This window comes from Glandiceps talaboti, chromosome 4 (genome assembly GCF_964340395.1).
Source record: "Glandiceps talaboti chromosome 4, keGlaTala1.1, whole genome shotgun sequence".
Taxonomy (NCBI): Eukaryota; Metazoa; Hemichordata; class Enteropneusta; family Spengelidae; genus Glandiceps; species Glandiceps talaboti.
Genome location: NC_135552.1, coordinates 26,907,245 through 26,924,008, shown reverse-complemented (window position 1 = coordinate 26,924,008; position 16,764 = coordinate 26,907,245). Strand labels below are relative to the sequence as shown.

Here is a 16,764-nt window from a genome sequence, read left to right as displayed (position 1 = left end):
CTTGTGTAGTGCATTAACCTTAATACCAGGTATAGACTAAGGAATAGTTTATTCCATCTGTCACATCTCATTTGTTTTGCAATAAGTAAATCAAAATTTTTTTTTTGATTGCAGATTTCATAATGCTTTTGATATTTTCACTGTAATACAACGTGACGCAATTAAGCAGAACACCCTTTTCTTGGCCTGATTTTAAATGAAATTTGCATTAAATGTGTTTGTTGATTTGTATGTATGTATGTATGTATGTATGTATGTATGTATGTATGTATGTATGTATGTATGTATGTATGTATGTATGTATGTATGTATGTATGTATGTATGTGTGTGTGTGTATGTATGTATGTATGTATGTATGTATGTATGTATGTATGTATGTATGTGTGTATGTGTGTATGTATGCGTGCGTGCGTGCGTGCGTGCATGTGTGTGTGTGTATGTATGTACGTACGTATGTACGTATGTATGTATGTATGTATGTATGTATGTGTGTGTGTCTGTGTGGTGTGTTTACTAGTTAGCCTGTGTGCGTACGTACATGTGTGTACGTACATGTGTGTATGTGTGTGTGTGTGTGTGTGTGTGTGTGTGTGTACATGTGTGTGTGTGTGTGTGTGTGTGTGTGTGTGTTTGTGTACATGTGTGTATAATTCTAATTCATCTGAAGTGATACATTATTAATCACTTCAAGGACTGTCAAATTCTTTAAAAACTAGTTAACTACCCAAAGCAGTCAAATATTGACAAAAAATTTCATTAATATACATATTTTTGATGTTTATAATTACTGGTCAATTTGCAACACTGGTTCTTTATGGAACCTGTATATGTAAACGTCATTGATAAGTTTGACATTGCCACCATTTTTGTACTCAGTGTTACCGTGGTTACTGCATAAAATAACTTCAAAGCTATTGAATGCCTTTAATTTGTTATTTGACAGTTTTTAACAAAATAGGGGAATAAAAATTGTCAGATACTTGCAGAAATTCAATGTTTTATGGATAAATAGAAGAGGAGTAGACTTGGAAGTTTCCCAGGATCATCATCGTCTTTTCAAATGTTGATGATCACGATGTGTTTGACTTTGATTTATGTAACTGCTCCATTTTTAAATGTTGGTCATAGTCGTGTCAGATACACTTCAGACTTTCTGGTGTCAGACGTCAATTTCTTTTGAATCTAAATACATGAGGAAACATTACTTCATCACTTGGCTGGATTCAGTAAAGTAGCAAATAAATTATCAATTGTTTCGTGCATAATTGTCAAAGTGAAATGAAGCCAAATGTCGTGATGGTCAGTAAGCTTTATGGCAGTGTATCCATAGCTGCAATTTAAATGCTAGGTTTCAGTTAATGACAGCTTCCACCTGATACAAATCGCTCAGTTCATGATTCTGAAAATGCATTTCCGCTTGTATGCAACAAATTTCAGCTGAGAATATATGCTCAGTGCACGAGTCTAGAAATACATTTCCGTTTGTATGCAATTATTCTTAGCTGAAAATAGACACTGGATGCACGATTATAGAAATATATTTCCGGTTGCATACTATAAATTACAACTGAAACAGACATTCCCTGCACAATTTTAGAAAAATATGTCTGCTTGCACGCATCAAGTTACTGCTCAAAATAGATATTCAAATGTTACATTTCAGCTTGCATACAATTTTTCGTAGCTGAAGATTGACAGTCAATATATTATTGAAAATAATACAGTCTTCTCTCAAAATACAATTTGAAATCACAGCACAATTCACAACCAGCATTTACTTCAATACATTTTAATATTTCCTTCTTTCAAACCTTTGGAATTTTTTTTTTTTAACCAGTATTTTCATGAACTGTTATGTATTGTCACTACCACAAAAGATAGGTTTAAGAGTTGTATAATCGGATGCACTGTGAAATAACAATGTTGGCATATATAATGGAAAACATGCTGGCTATTGATGGCATTCTTTCTAGGTTAACAGACTTTTGTTAAATGTATTAAAGGGTTATTCACATAATATGTGCAGGTATGCAGGTAGATTTAAATCTCTGCACCAAGGATTTTAATGTTAAGAGCAAAACAACTACAAGTACGATCATTAGTACATTCTTTTTTCAGTTTTGACTCATCATTGACAACCATCCTTTTGTTCAGGGTTCATATATCAAATTACTCCCAACAATTAGTCATCTCCATTACAGGTAATACTTGATAGATACCAACACTGATTATTAACCTTGGACCTATTCAATTCCCTGTACTCTAGCATCTACACAACATTGCTACAATGTTTCACCACTGTGTCAAAGGTCACAAGCGATCACTCATCTATTGGTGCAAGCAATCTTTATTTTTTGATCTGGATATATATGAATTCTAAAGCAACTTGACAGTGCAGAGTTCTCCAAGGGCCTAAACACAAAGTAGTGCATTCTACACTGTGAGTTCTTACAAAAAGAATACTACCTCAGTAATCAGCATAAATTCTTATGTTATGCAAATTTCCAACATATCTAACAATATTTCATGGGGAGAACATTGCAATACACATGAACTAGAGAAAGACATGTTGCAAAAACATTGAAGCTCATGTTGTTTTTATTTAGGTAGAGTTGTGAATAATGTATGTACATATAGCTATACTGTAGATATCTAAATCTGTGTATGCCTATATCAACAGGTCACTTGAAGTTAGGCCTTTAAGAGAAACAGAGATTTGTCTATGGTTTTAAACATTTATAACAATGATAGCATGTCTACTAGCTGAATTTTGGACTCTGCAACACACACACACACACACACACACACACACTCACACACATATATATCACCCTCTGAGTCTCTTCTCTTGCTGTCACTGTCCCATTCACTGTCTGTCTGTCTGTCTGTCTGTCTGTCTGTCTGTCTGTCCGTCTTCCCATACATCTCTATCACTCACTCACTTTCTAATATAAGCATGTATATGCCATGTAACATGACAACAAAGATGACATTTTAAATGAAAATTACAAATGATGAAATATTCCTGGCAAGATATGAACAAATTAGAATACAAGTCCGTCGGCTAGTAAAGACTATAAGAATATCTAAATGCAGGAAATAAGTTACAGGCAGAGGATAACTTACATCAATTCCCTCAAGGTTACTATTAATAATTTCTGACCTTTGACCTTTCAAACGAAATGTGATAATACGTGTGTACTGCAAACTACATCCTGAGAATTGTACATCAATTCAAAATCTAGTTCACTTAGCATTTATACAATTAAAATCATTGATATTTTCAGTTTCATGGCTATTGCCAGATTTGGTGACACAAAATTTCAAGCTAAACATAATACAATGTTCGGCTCCACAGAAAATTGAAAAAATTTCGGCTTCATAGAAAATTTCTAGGAAATGTACATATGTATATAATTCCCAGTGATATTACATTTAAATGTAAAAGACAAAAGTTTTGCACACAATAAAACACATTTCCAGGCGTTGTTTGTATTTTTAATGTCACTTTTATTTTGTTTTGATTATTTCATTGACATAACTGATTCTTAGTTTGACATTGGAGTTCAGATGTAGACAAGGAGACATTAATTGGCATCTTGGCTGCTTTATGTTGTGTGAGGGGGCTGTTGTAATGCATTTCTGCTAAGGTTTGGGATCCTTGGTGAACGATGAGGGATATCTGGTAAAAAACTTGCATATTTTTACATAGTACTATAAATTTCGTGGGGTATATTGGTAAAATACAAACCTAGGAAATTCAACCACTGGTTGAAGTTACACCTAAATTATTCTTAAAAAAAATACTTGATTCATGGTACTATCAAAAGACGACTCATGTTCTTATGTTTATCTTTGATTTGGTCACCTATTTTCATAAAATTTTAATTCTGTGTTTTAAACCCCAATGTTTGACTTTCAAAATTTTACTTTCTATCAGTGGACCCAAATAGGATTGTTTTTTTTTGTTCAGGACACACTTTTTCTCTACCTGTGTGTTTTTACACACCTAAATTTTAATATCAAACAGACACGAGACTTTATAATATATCTATGACATTACAGATATCAAGTTTCTTAATTATGTCTCAGCCAAAGAAAGATGTATGAATTTGATCTGCTCAAAATCATATCTATGAATGGATAATGAAGCAATGAATAGATTTTCCGAAATATGTTTTTTATGAAAATATTGTATATTATATGACTATTTTTGGTGACTAATTATCTAAATCGATATTTTGATCTTATGTTTTATTGATCTTACTGGCAATTACACTTATATAGCTCATTACACAAGATCTGAAGAGGGAAAAAAACATGTTTTCAAAAAAAAATATGGTTGTAGGGCAATGTCCTGATAACACCCAGAAAGTAAATAATTGAACCGGCAACTTCATCTATCAGCATATCAAGTATATAATTTACATACATATCAAATGCCCCATTAGCATATTGATTATGTAACAAGTATATAATTAACATACATTTACATACATATCAAATGCCCCATTAGCATATTGATCATGTATCAAGTATATAATTAACGTACATTTACATACATATCAAATGCCTCATTAGCATATTGATTATGTATATAATTAACATTGTCCACCATGCTATTCAAACTCTGGAAAGTAACAAAATCACTAATAACCTGGGCATAAGGCCTAATTGTACGCCTGCCTACAATTTCATGTTTCATTAGCATATTGATTACATATTGAATGTTAATTAACCATTCATTTCAAAAATCACTTTATTATTTACATTAGCATATTAAGTACATCATATTTATAACCTTATTAGCATATTATTCACATTATTAGCATACTAATTACATAATACATAATAACAACCTTATCAGCATATTAATCAAAGTATTGAGTCAGACCTAATCTCTTAAAGACTTTCTCTAAATCAGGGTCTTCGAGGACACATATGCTAATCCTGAGAGTTAATAACATCTTTTCTGGTTATGGCAATATGTACAAAACAGCTTGACTGAAAAGGAAATTGTGTTGCTGTTTAAGAAAGGTGCCCTGCCAAGATTTAGTCCTAAATTGGCATTTACAGAGGTTTAAAAGTATGTCAAATCGTGAAAGTATGAAATGTATGTCAACTTATGAAAGTGTCAAATGCCAATACATTAAAGTTAAATTCCTGAGATACCATCACCAGTAATCTCTATCAAGATTCATCAGGATAACAATGTCCTACCATTTCAATGATCTTGATTTTTCTACATTATTATCCATTACCACACATCTTTTATTTGTTTAACATTTTTGTCACTGGCACATAAATATTCATCTATTTTCAAGCAACAAAATTTCTTATAGAAAAATAATGAATAGGATAGATTTATACAAGTTAAAACTTTTGGACAAGACATAAGATAAGAATCAGACACTCAGTGAAACATTATTTATTCATAACATTCGTCTCATCACTTTTAATCCTTTGCATTTTGATCCATTGTAATGGAGAAAGAAAGAGAGAGAGATGCATTTCCCTTCCGGACTCACAACACTCAAGAGAAATAAACAAGTCCCAGACATCCTGTTGTCTACATGTTTACATACATGTAAAAGTTTTGACAAGAGAAAAAAACTTCCTGTTTGAGGTGAAGTGTCACCGACCAACATTGTATCTGCTTGACCTTTGTCAGATAGAAAGCAGGTCACTTTAAAGGCATAAACAAGTTGTGTTTTTCTGCTCATACAAATGACTTTAGTTGGCTTCATCCATCAACCCAACTGCACTGAAGAAGTAATTAAGAAACACAGGCAAATGTGGTGTGCATTTGTTATAGGTGAAATACAACATATGACACACAAATGTAGGTTTTTCAGGCATGAATATCGGTAAAAGATATACTGAGAGAGAAACGACTAACACAATTCTTTTCTGTATGCGACAAAAATCCCCAACATTGTGATTTTTGATTTTGAGTACACACTGGCAAGCACTGTGTATCATAACAAGCTACTACAGATAACACTTTGTCTTAGAATTGAATTCTAGGTAAGTCTGAGCTCATACTGAAGTATACAATTTCCATTATCTGGATCTACTATGTAAATAATACTAATCCTAATCTCATTAGCTCTCCAGTTTTTACTTATCATGGCATGGCTAGACTGTTACATGTAGCTTTTTGCTGCCAGCACTACATCTGATATTTGCTCTGTACTGCTCTACAATAACTCTGTACTTAGAAGACTAATTATCAATGTACAATTAATATTACATAGCAAAATATCATGAAAGAAACTCTACAGTCTACACATTCAAAGGGTACACCTGTGACTACTTGAAATAAAGGAATTTTCATAAACTCAGGGTTCTGGAGAGTCATTGCATGATTTAATTCGTAATAATAAATTTCATGTGATTAAGAAACACCAAACTGAATCTTGTTTTGAATTATGTGTTTGCTATATAGGTGCACAAACTCTATAATGGGGGTGGGAGATGAGGGGGGGGGGGGGCATGGGGTGGGACCATGCATGTACATGTATGGTGTTATGTGCATTTATTTCCCTATCTTTCACCATAATTTGGTGGGGAACCTAAGTAATACACAGAGGACACAAACTAAAATTTTACCCATAAACCGTCCTCAACGAAAACACTTGTTTACATATAGTCTATTGATCTTTTTGCTCAGATTAGCATATCATGTCATTCCAAGGTAGATGTTGTAACCTACCTATAGACTTGAGAATGACTATCACTACACTATTACGCAATCCTTACTGATAGTTTGCATTTTTGAATTTTCGGAATGGAGTAAAAATTCAAAATATCAGTTAGGATATGGAATAGTGTAAGTATATAGTGATAATAGTCGTTGTCAAGTCTACAGGTAGGCTATAGATGTTGTTGCCCCTTTACCTTATTTCATCAATATTTTAAGTAGCAAACCTAATTTTGAATTTCAAATATGAGACCATGAGACCCCTGAATGACAAAAATTGTAGATTTGGTCAGGCAGTTCATATGATTAATTACTTTACGTCTTTATATGTAGATAAACAGAGAATATCAAATGTTCATTTCCTTGCTATTTAGACATTCTGGAAACCACTAAACAAACAGATTGAAGCATTGATACATATGGATGGATATGGCTCATCAGTTTTATGAAGTCAGCTGTAATACGATAGCCTATCTTGGTGTGATGGAAACTATAGCATCCACTGTCTGCACTAAAAACTACATGCAGTTTACCTATAGCCAAGAGAGACTTGGCTATCCCGCATGGCGATGTCGTTTGTCAGAACAGTCAGTCACATAGCCAAGAGTCTGGGCTTACTCACATGTGGTTTGAAGTCAAACATGTAACAGACAATAAAACTGCTGACTCAACACATTTATAAGTACAGTTTAAGAACTTGAATACAAATGTGTATATGTCCTTGTACTATTTCAATACAGAATTTGAGACAAGTTTCAGAACAGCTGTGAAACAGTCTCAATCTGGCTATATCTATGATAATTTTATTGATTACAGATGTAGATTTTAATTTCAATGTGCACATCGTATGTCAACACTATCTCATTATGAACTAAAAACCTGCCTACGACTAAATGAAATAAACATGTATCGTCTATCTTTAAGATTAGAACATTATTTCCTTAAAGCTATTTAAGCTGCTGACATACCACTTATTAAGAAGAAAAACGCCTTTGAAATTTCACTCTTGAGAGCAAGATTGATTTTTCCATTCTCACTAAAATTTACCTCTAGACAATGTATGCTGCTGTATGGACTAGAATGATAAGAAGTAGGGTGGGGGGCTGGCAGGGTGGGTGGGGTTGAGGTTGACAGGGTGGTTGGGGGGATGAGGTTGGCAGGGTGGGTGGGAGGGTTGGGGTTGGCAGGGTGGGTGGGGGCTAAGTTATGATATGAAATGGAAAACCTTGTACAAAAGATTATCATGGATTCCAGCCAATATTGCAGTCTATGTATTTTAGGAAATGAAATTCCTGCAAACATAATTAGCTGAATTACTGATCACAGATGGTACTGTGTACACTGGTTTGATGTCTTTGTATAAACAGTAGAGATAAATAGTCTTAACAAATTGTAAAAAATTGTAAAATTTCAATGTGGGATGCAGAATGATATGAATTAATAATTAGGGTGATCCTATATGCTTCAGTAAGTACAATAAAATATAAAGTGCCTCAGAAAGTAAGAAAAAAAAATTGGAAAAATTAGCAAATTAGTTCTATACAGCAATTAGGATTGTAGCATCTTTATTAATGTCTGAATAGTTTGTATAATGAGAAACTTCACAAAGAGGAAAAAACACTTTATTCTCACATACATCTGTATTCTTTTTAAAAATATTGAAATAATTACAATTATTTTAATAAGTGTACTGTAGTAGAGTGAGTAATCAGTGGATGACTCTCATTTGGTCTAATTTTATTATCACAGTTCTATATCATGATAAAACACTTCCCATTTCTTTTTACTAACATACTAATTAAAATTATACACTCTCCTCATTCCTTTCACAGTCACATAATTCAACAGAAAAGGAAGTCACATCTCGGAGAATATAAAATTTAACGGAAGTCCGAACACACAAATTACTACGAGATGGAGAATAACAGCTACTGACATATTTCAGTCTTTAGTGTCTCCTAGCAACAAACCAGGAAACAGTTTATTAAATTTTCACCTCGTCTAATGATTTATATTACAATGGTACATTTACATTGTTTCATCACATAATGGTAGCCATGGTAAGTACAGAGAACTGTCACAATGTGATATTATAGATACTACCGTAATTTCATACTCCATGAGTTTTCCACTGCACTGATATATATAGCTGGATCTCATCATAAAAAACAAATATGGAAATATTCGGCATCGCTTGATGTCACATTGTATGAAATCTACACGTTTTTCATTCAGTACGTGTAGGTGAGTCAATAACCTACTGTCAGTTTAATAACCTTGGCCTTAATTTCCAAGGTGATGATCAAACTGCGTGGGTGGTTTTTCTAATTACCGGTACACCTAGTGTTCTACATGTATTGTAGTGTTAACATTCTAACCTATTTCATTCACCACACTTCATGATTTTAAACAATATCAAATTAGAAGAAAATTATATTATATGAATATCACACACCCAAGTTTTATTATATAAAATTATCACTTTTAGTTTCATATCATCTTTGCTTTCACTCTATCAGCACTCGTTTTTATCATCAATTTTATATATAAGAAATAATTTGATTATCATCATCGTCATCGTCATCATTGTCGTCGTCGTCATCGTCACTCATCTGTTTTTTCTTCTTTTTATCTTAATTATTTTTATCTAATTGAATAAAGTTTCTTGTGAAAAGTAAAAAAAAAATCACCACCATCATCATCATCATCACCACCACCATTACCTATCTTCTTGATTATGTTGAATGAGCTGCAAGAGGGGTCAAAACATAATTTTTCCTCAAAAACCTTTGAAGCCCGAGTTGCTCTAACTTTAAGTATTAATTGTTGATATTTTGAAGCATGTATTATTGCCTTGTGATCAAACTATAAATTTACAATTTGTTGAGAAAGAATTAAATGGGCTACACATTTATACATACTGTTATGACAGACGTCAAACTAGTATACACAGTACAATCAGTGACTACTGGTAGAAGACAGGTAATTTAGCTAATTAGAAGATCAAACCATTTTCAGTAGCAGACAAGGTAATTTAGCCACGTAGAAAGATCAAACTATTTTCAGTAAAGGTTTACTGTGCTTTAATTGAAGAAAAAAACATATAAAAAATTGTGAAGTTATTTAGTGACATTTGGAGTCTAAAGGGTAGGATTACAATTTGGGTATAAAGAAAAAGTGATGTCTGGCAAAGCTATAGAAATGGTTGGTCCTGAATGAAAGAATAATCCTATCTATTCCTTATGGCTCCTTTGGTACAATAGCAGCAATGTGAGAACATGGGTTGTTGGTGGCCGAGTGGTTAAACCACTTGCCTCTTACCACTGCGGTCAGTGTTCGAACCCCATTCAGGGTTTGATTAAATTTACCACGCTGTAAGTAAGAAGAGTGTCGTTCGGTTTGATTCTACCGAACAACACAGGTTTTCCCCGGGTACTCCGGTTTCCTTCTGCATTAACACTGAACCCATGCGGGATGGCCCTCACTGGACTTCTTGGGAGACAAGTGTTTATATACTTAAAGAACTATCCAGTATACTATAAATAAATATTATTATTATTATTATTATTATCGTTATTATTAATGAATCAGGGACGTTTAAAGTACTGGTTTATAATGGTGTGGGCTATAGGAATCTATCACGTCTACCAAACTGTTTCATATTAACTCCATTTGAATAAAATGTACTAAACATGCTGGCTTAGCAAATAAACAAGACGAAAATAATATTCAATTTTATTCAGGAAATATTCTTCAGTATGGAATGTATTTTGATTCTATGTAGGTCATGACGTCAATGGTTAGCAAACTCAAAAGTTGTGTAACGGTTGGAAGACTGAAAGGTCATTAGATCATTTCAATTGTCTTATTCATAGCCCTCAAAATAGATATCTAATGAGAACTGACTGTGAATAATGTGTATATGATTACGTACATAGATGATTTGATGTTACCGATGCAGAAAGTCAGATTTATTTATGGAGAAAGTAATATATGTTAAAGGAAAAGTACAGTCAAACTCATTACTTAGGTCAAACTAAGTACTGCTATGGCCATATTAAATATGGCTTTGTCATGATTTTGAGCAATAAAAAGTACTGTGGGTAACTTTATCAACTGTGAAATCTTGTAAAAGAAGCCCTACTGCACTTGACATGTGTCATTTTGGGGGATTTCCTGCAAGGGTTTATGGGGAAAAACTATGATAATGAGTCATGACATCACATTACACCCTAATTTCTTGTTGTATTTGTCAATACAAAGGAATCAGGGTATATTATATAATATCTCCATATTTCAGCGATAAAAACCTATGCTTAAAATGTTACAGTACGGTAAAACTATTTCATTCTGTACATATACAGTGAGCTTTACTATAGTTCAATTCCTTGAAAAAGTCTACTCATGGTGCAAGTCAAACATTCAAGTCTTTTTGAACTGAATTACTCCTGATCTATTGTATTTCATTCATTCTCATTTCATTTCATTTTCTTTTTGAAATCCTACATGTTAACAACAAGTCAGTCTGTCACAAGCTCTCACATGACATGATATAATTTATACTCCAAATTATCTCACCAAATGTCTTTTCTTTTCTTTTTCAGGGTGGTCCAGTCCTCATCATGGTCTGAGTTTCCCTTACGCATAGTTTTTGCTACAGACTTTAAGAGTTCACTGTATGTTATTACGCATAGTTTTTGCTACAGACTTTAACAGTTCACTGTATGTTATTACATATAGTGTTTACTACAGACTTTAACAGTTCACTGTAGATTTATTACATATATTATGTTATCTAGCTAAACCATCATCCAGAGCATTGGGAACTTACTTGATGGTATGATTTATCTCTGCACAGATTACAACATTATATTGAAGTATGCATAATGACTGTGGTCCTATCTAAAACATTCTACATACATACTGTCTCATGCTAAAGACTGTTACAGTGGATAAAAATTCATTTTATGCATGATATCTCAGACTCATGACAGAATTATGTATGAGAGACTTGTCTTGGTGTTACTATAGGCATAGCCCAGAGACTTGTCTTGGTGTTACTATAGGCATAGCCCAGAGACTTGTCTTGGTGTTACTATAGGCATACCTCAGGGACTTGTCTTGGTGTTACTAGGCATAGTCCAGAGTCTTATCTTGGTGTTTCTAGGCATAGCCCAGAGTCTAGCTTGTCTTAGTGTTACTAGGCATAGCCCAGAGATTTGTCTTGGTGTTGCTAGGCATAGCCCAGAGTCTTATCTTGGTGTTACTAGGCATAGCCCAGAGTCTTGTCTTGGTGTTACTAGGCATAGCCAAGAGACTTATCTTAGTGTTACTATAGGCATAGCCCAGAGTGTTATCTTGGTGTTACTATAGGCATAGCCCAGAGTCTTGTCTTGGTGTTACTAGGCATAGCCAAGAGACTTATCTTAGTGTTACTATAGGCATAGCCCTGAACTTATCTTAGAAACGCTCTACATCAGGCATAGTCTTTTGCCTTGGAAGCAGAGAAGTCAGTTTTATATAGCTTCTAAATTTGAAATTACCACTAACAACTGAGCTAAATCTAAGCAGATCTTTAGGTACTTCTAAATGCATGGCTAACTTGCCAATTAAAGTTACATGGGGTTGCTACTACATCATAGGTTTATATACAAGACCAACTAATGACATTTTTAAACAAAAAGGATATTTGATATTACAGGTAACCAAAAAAATGAAATTTTCATTTTTCATAAATCTCCATCTTTGAAACAGAAAAAATTGAACTATTATATCAATATCATTAATACTGTGTATTTAATTACTATTGTAATCCATTACATTGTAAATACGTAACATATTTACTACTGTACAAATTACAAGAGCTATCACTTTGCATTTATGCATTATGTTTGTCTTAAATGTATGAACTGAGAAAAGCCATGCCACATACAAAGCCAACAGGAAATGAGACATTTTACTCTGTTCAAAATCCCATGATTTCATATCGCCTAACTAATTCATTTTCAATTCACCCCATACATCATTTGGACTAGACACAGACAGCTATTTTTTGTCTCTTTTTTAAATCTCGTCATCTTCATCACAGGTAGACAGAGAGGTTGCCCCGGCAACAATATCAGAATATGTTGATCTCATCACCAGTGACGTGCGTCATCTGGTACAGGTGTATAACAGTAGTGGTTTATGTACATGTTCTGAACCAGTTGTTGTACGTCCCATAAAAAAATAACTTTTATCTTTTAATATGGGTCTTTACGTTTCAAATAAATTGTCTGAGTTTCCCTATGAGACTCCACCTTATTCCCATCTCATATCATCTCATCTTTGTCCATCAATCATAATTCCATTCCCCTGATACCTCCATCTTTGCTTGATGTTAGTTCCAGAAAAATCTGACCGAGAGAAAAGGTGATTCTATGGAACTGAAGTATGAAAACAATTCTGACAGGATATGTTCCTCAGGGCCTTCGTTTTATTTCTATGTTCATGGTAACACCTTTAAATGATGGGTTGGTAGATTAGTCAGTTGATAAAAAAATAGTGTATGTGTACATGTTGATGATGCTTCCATTTAATAATCATACATTTAGCAGTCTGAATGCCTTCGAAATGACAATTAAAGTTAGGAAAATTAGGAAACTATGAACATTTGTTTTATACATGGTGCTAAATTTCAGGGACAAATAATTGCTTTTGCCAAGATATGCATTTATGTTGTTGTCATCTTATCATCATATCTTTGTCTGATCTTTTTCTCTTGACTTTTTTTTTTTTTTTATAATTTTGTCAAATCACATATAGGGTCAGTCAGATCATGAGAAACACCACAATAGAAAGTGAAGACTTTATCTCCATGGCAACATGACCATCAAATCTTCTGCTGACACCACAGCTGCACGCACATTACGTGATCATTTCAATACTGTGTTTATCACCTTAATGTTTAAAAAAGTGTTGTATAAACAGCTATTTTATTGCATCCTAAATAATTTAAAACATTAAACAGACAGCTGCTTTAGAAGCTAGGCAGTTGGGATGTTGAATATTTAATTCTGCTATTTTAGATTCCCCTCCATCTCAGACTCTCACCTGTGGGTAATTCCACCACTAGAGGGCTCTCTTCACTTGCTGATTATTCATTACATTTGTCACTTCGACTATAAATATATACGACAACTAGAAACAGAGAGGATTTTTGATTAGTCTTAAATCTGTGAACAAGAGAGATAAACCGATATCGATGGTATTATGGCTATCTTGTGCTTTGGGACGTGTCTGAAAGCTTAGGGGGATACAAAATGATAACAGTTAGAATAATGAATAATTGCAAATATGCTAATATTCCAATTCATTACGATACGTGTCTCGAGTAAATGAAAAGTAAAATTGTGCAGCACTTGACAAATAATATTTTTTTAATATGGCGTAAAACCCAATAATTCTATAATTCAAACACAATATCCTGTATTCTTCATAATTCAGATTAGTTACATAAAAATTGACATCCAAAACCTTGATTATTCACTTTTATTTTAAGGGTTGACGTGTCACCTTTGAGAATTTGTAAAAGTGTAAAAGTTCAGCATCTTTGTTCACATCATCAACAAAAATAGATCACGTCAGGCAAGAAAGTGAAAACATGTCTTGAGGGGTTTAGAAGTTGCAACTCAGAAACTCGTGGTCCTCCCACGTCTTATCATTTTGTATTGTTCATGATAGTGTGTAGGCGGGTGGATGGAGTGGGTGGCTGCTTTTTTATACTTTATTTTTCTCACTTCATCATGTCAAAAATATTTAGGAATTTAGGATAACAACTTTATAATGTAAGATGAATGGCATTATTGTTTACGACATCATTTTCTCAAAACAGCAGCACACTATATTTGTTCATTTTTAATTGAAAAAAATGTCGTCATATTTATCATTTACATTGGGCCAATTCTTTTCCTTTTTTTGAATCTGCAAAAATCATTAATGTTACAAATATAGCTATTGAAGACAAAAATTGTACAAAATAGAAAATAAAAACTCAAAAATCTCTAAATATTACATATATTCTAAAAGACACTGCTGAGTTCATTTTTTTCACCATGATCAAGGGATTTAACTTATTGATGAGTACAAAGGATAGCAGTTTTACTACGACAGTACATTTTGTATCGTGAGTACAAAGGATAGCAGTTTTACTACAACAGTATATTTTGTATCATGCTTAGAGTATTAGGAATGGTGTATGGAAAGTAGAGACAGAAATATTTTCACTGGGACTGTACTGAAGGTGAGACAAGAAATCTGTAGGTATTTAAAAAGTATGCTGCTATGAACTTTTTAATCTAACCATGAATAGGAAGATTAAGGTGGCCTTCAGATTATGACCTTGACATAGAAAAAAGCTGTGGAGTCTCACATCCTGGACTTTATGGCTCCAAACTAAATCTACAGCTGTGAACAAGCAATGAATAGAAACAGCTTGTCTAATTGGTTAGCTGTCTTGTTGTCACGGAAACCAGGCAAGATAGTCTGCTAGACACCATGATTTCACCTCTGCGACACACATAGTTAGAATCACAGATTTCACAAACTTTTAAGCAATTTAGTTGTCACACTGAACACTTTCAGATTTATCATTTCTCCAGATTCACAGCATGAAAACCTTTTGCCACTTAAGTCTGGTTTGACCTTTGACCTGCAGCAGATGGATATTACATTGCATAACATTATATTCACTATTATGTAAAAGATATTGGGTATTGCATGACATGATAGGTCCCTGCAGCAGTAAGTGAAACAAGCAAAGGGCTGGTTTGTTTTTGTACTTTTGGGTGTCTCCCATCACAAATCATGTAGTCGGTTACACACGCAAAACAACAACTGAAGGAGGCAGATATAAAAAGGAATGCGAAAAGTAAACTAAAATGGTTACTTTGTGATATTAGTTTGTCACTTTGTAAACAGCTGAGCCTATATAACCTTTACAATGTAGCATTTAGAGAACTCAATATCAGGGATTAAAGTGTTCCTAAATAAGAATTGATCATCCCAAAGTGAGATTAAAGAATGGAATAATTGCAAACATAAATCACTGACACCTTTGGCAGCTGTTGAACCATTTGCACATAGTTTTCTCTTTAACTGACAAATCTTGACACCACAGTAAGAATTAAATCTAGCAGAGTTCTTCATTTTTTCTGACTATGCTTTCCTCTTATAATGATGTTTTATTGTTTTATGTGTGTGTGTGTGTGTGTGTGTGTGTGTGGGTGGGTGTGTGTATGTATGTGTGTGTGGGTGGGGGTGGATAGATGGATGGATGCATGTATGTATGTATGTATGTATGTATGTATGTATGTATGTATGTATGTATGTATGTATGTATGTATGTATGTATGTATGTATGTATGTATGGATGGATGGATGGATGGATGGATGGACAGGCGTATCATGAATGTATGTATGTATGAATATAGATGTATGGATTTATTTACATGTGTGTGTCACATATACATTTGTATGTCTAATTTAGCAAGATCTTTCCTGTCTTGTTAATGATTCTAAGAATTCATGAAAATACTGTACATTGTGTGCCAAGGATATGGATCTCTTATTCATGTCAAGAACAAAACTATTGATTAATGTCTTGTCATATATTACTGAATAATGAATCATATCAAAACATAACATTTTAACATTTTGAACCACAAAAACAAAATGTTGTCTTTTTGTTAGAGGTCACACTGGCGGTTAAAGTTAATATTTTGTAATTTTATAGCTGGTACAAAATTATTCTATTTGTGCATACAAGTACCTGTCTAGGCCTTCCTCTTTGGGCTCCCAGACTTCTTCAATTCTGAAAACATAAAATGAACTGTCTGAGAATCAGTGTACATCTGGGAATAAATTCCTTGACATCTCTTTGGCAATAAATCATGTATCTAAGGACTGTCGCATAAAATGAAACCATCATTTGTCAATTACAGTTACGGTAATGATTCCTACACTCTCATTCTCAATTCCGTCTCATATCCTACTATTCCCATTGTCTTCATAAATTTTTACA

At 33.5% G+C, this 16,764-nt stretch overlaps 1 protein-coding gene across 1 annotated transcript in view; it reads right to left on the bottom strand.

Annotated features, from left to right (window-relative positions):
- Nucleotides 1-16,764, bottom strand: part of LOC144434574 (uncharacterized) — a 79,277-nt gene that overhangs the window by 56,133 nt on the left and 6,380 nt on the right. Inside the window, exon 4 of the mRNA XM_078123042.1 lies at nt 16,513-16,554. Within this exon, the coding sequence (XP_077979168.1) occupies nt 16,513-16,554 (42 nt within the window). The remainder of the gene's footprint in view (nt 1-16,512; nt 16,555-16,764) is intronic.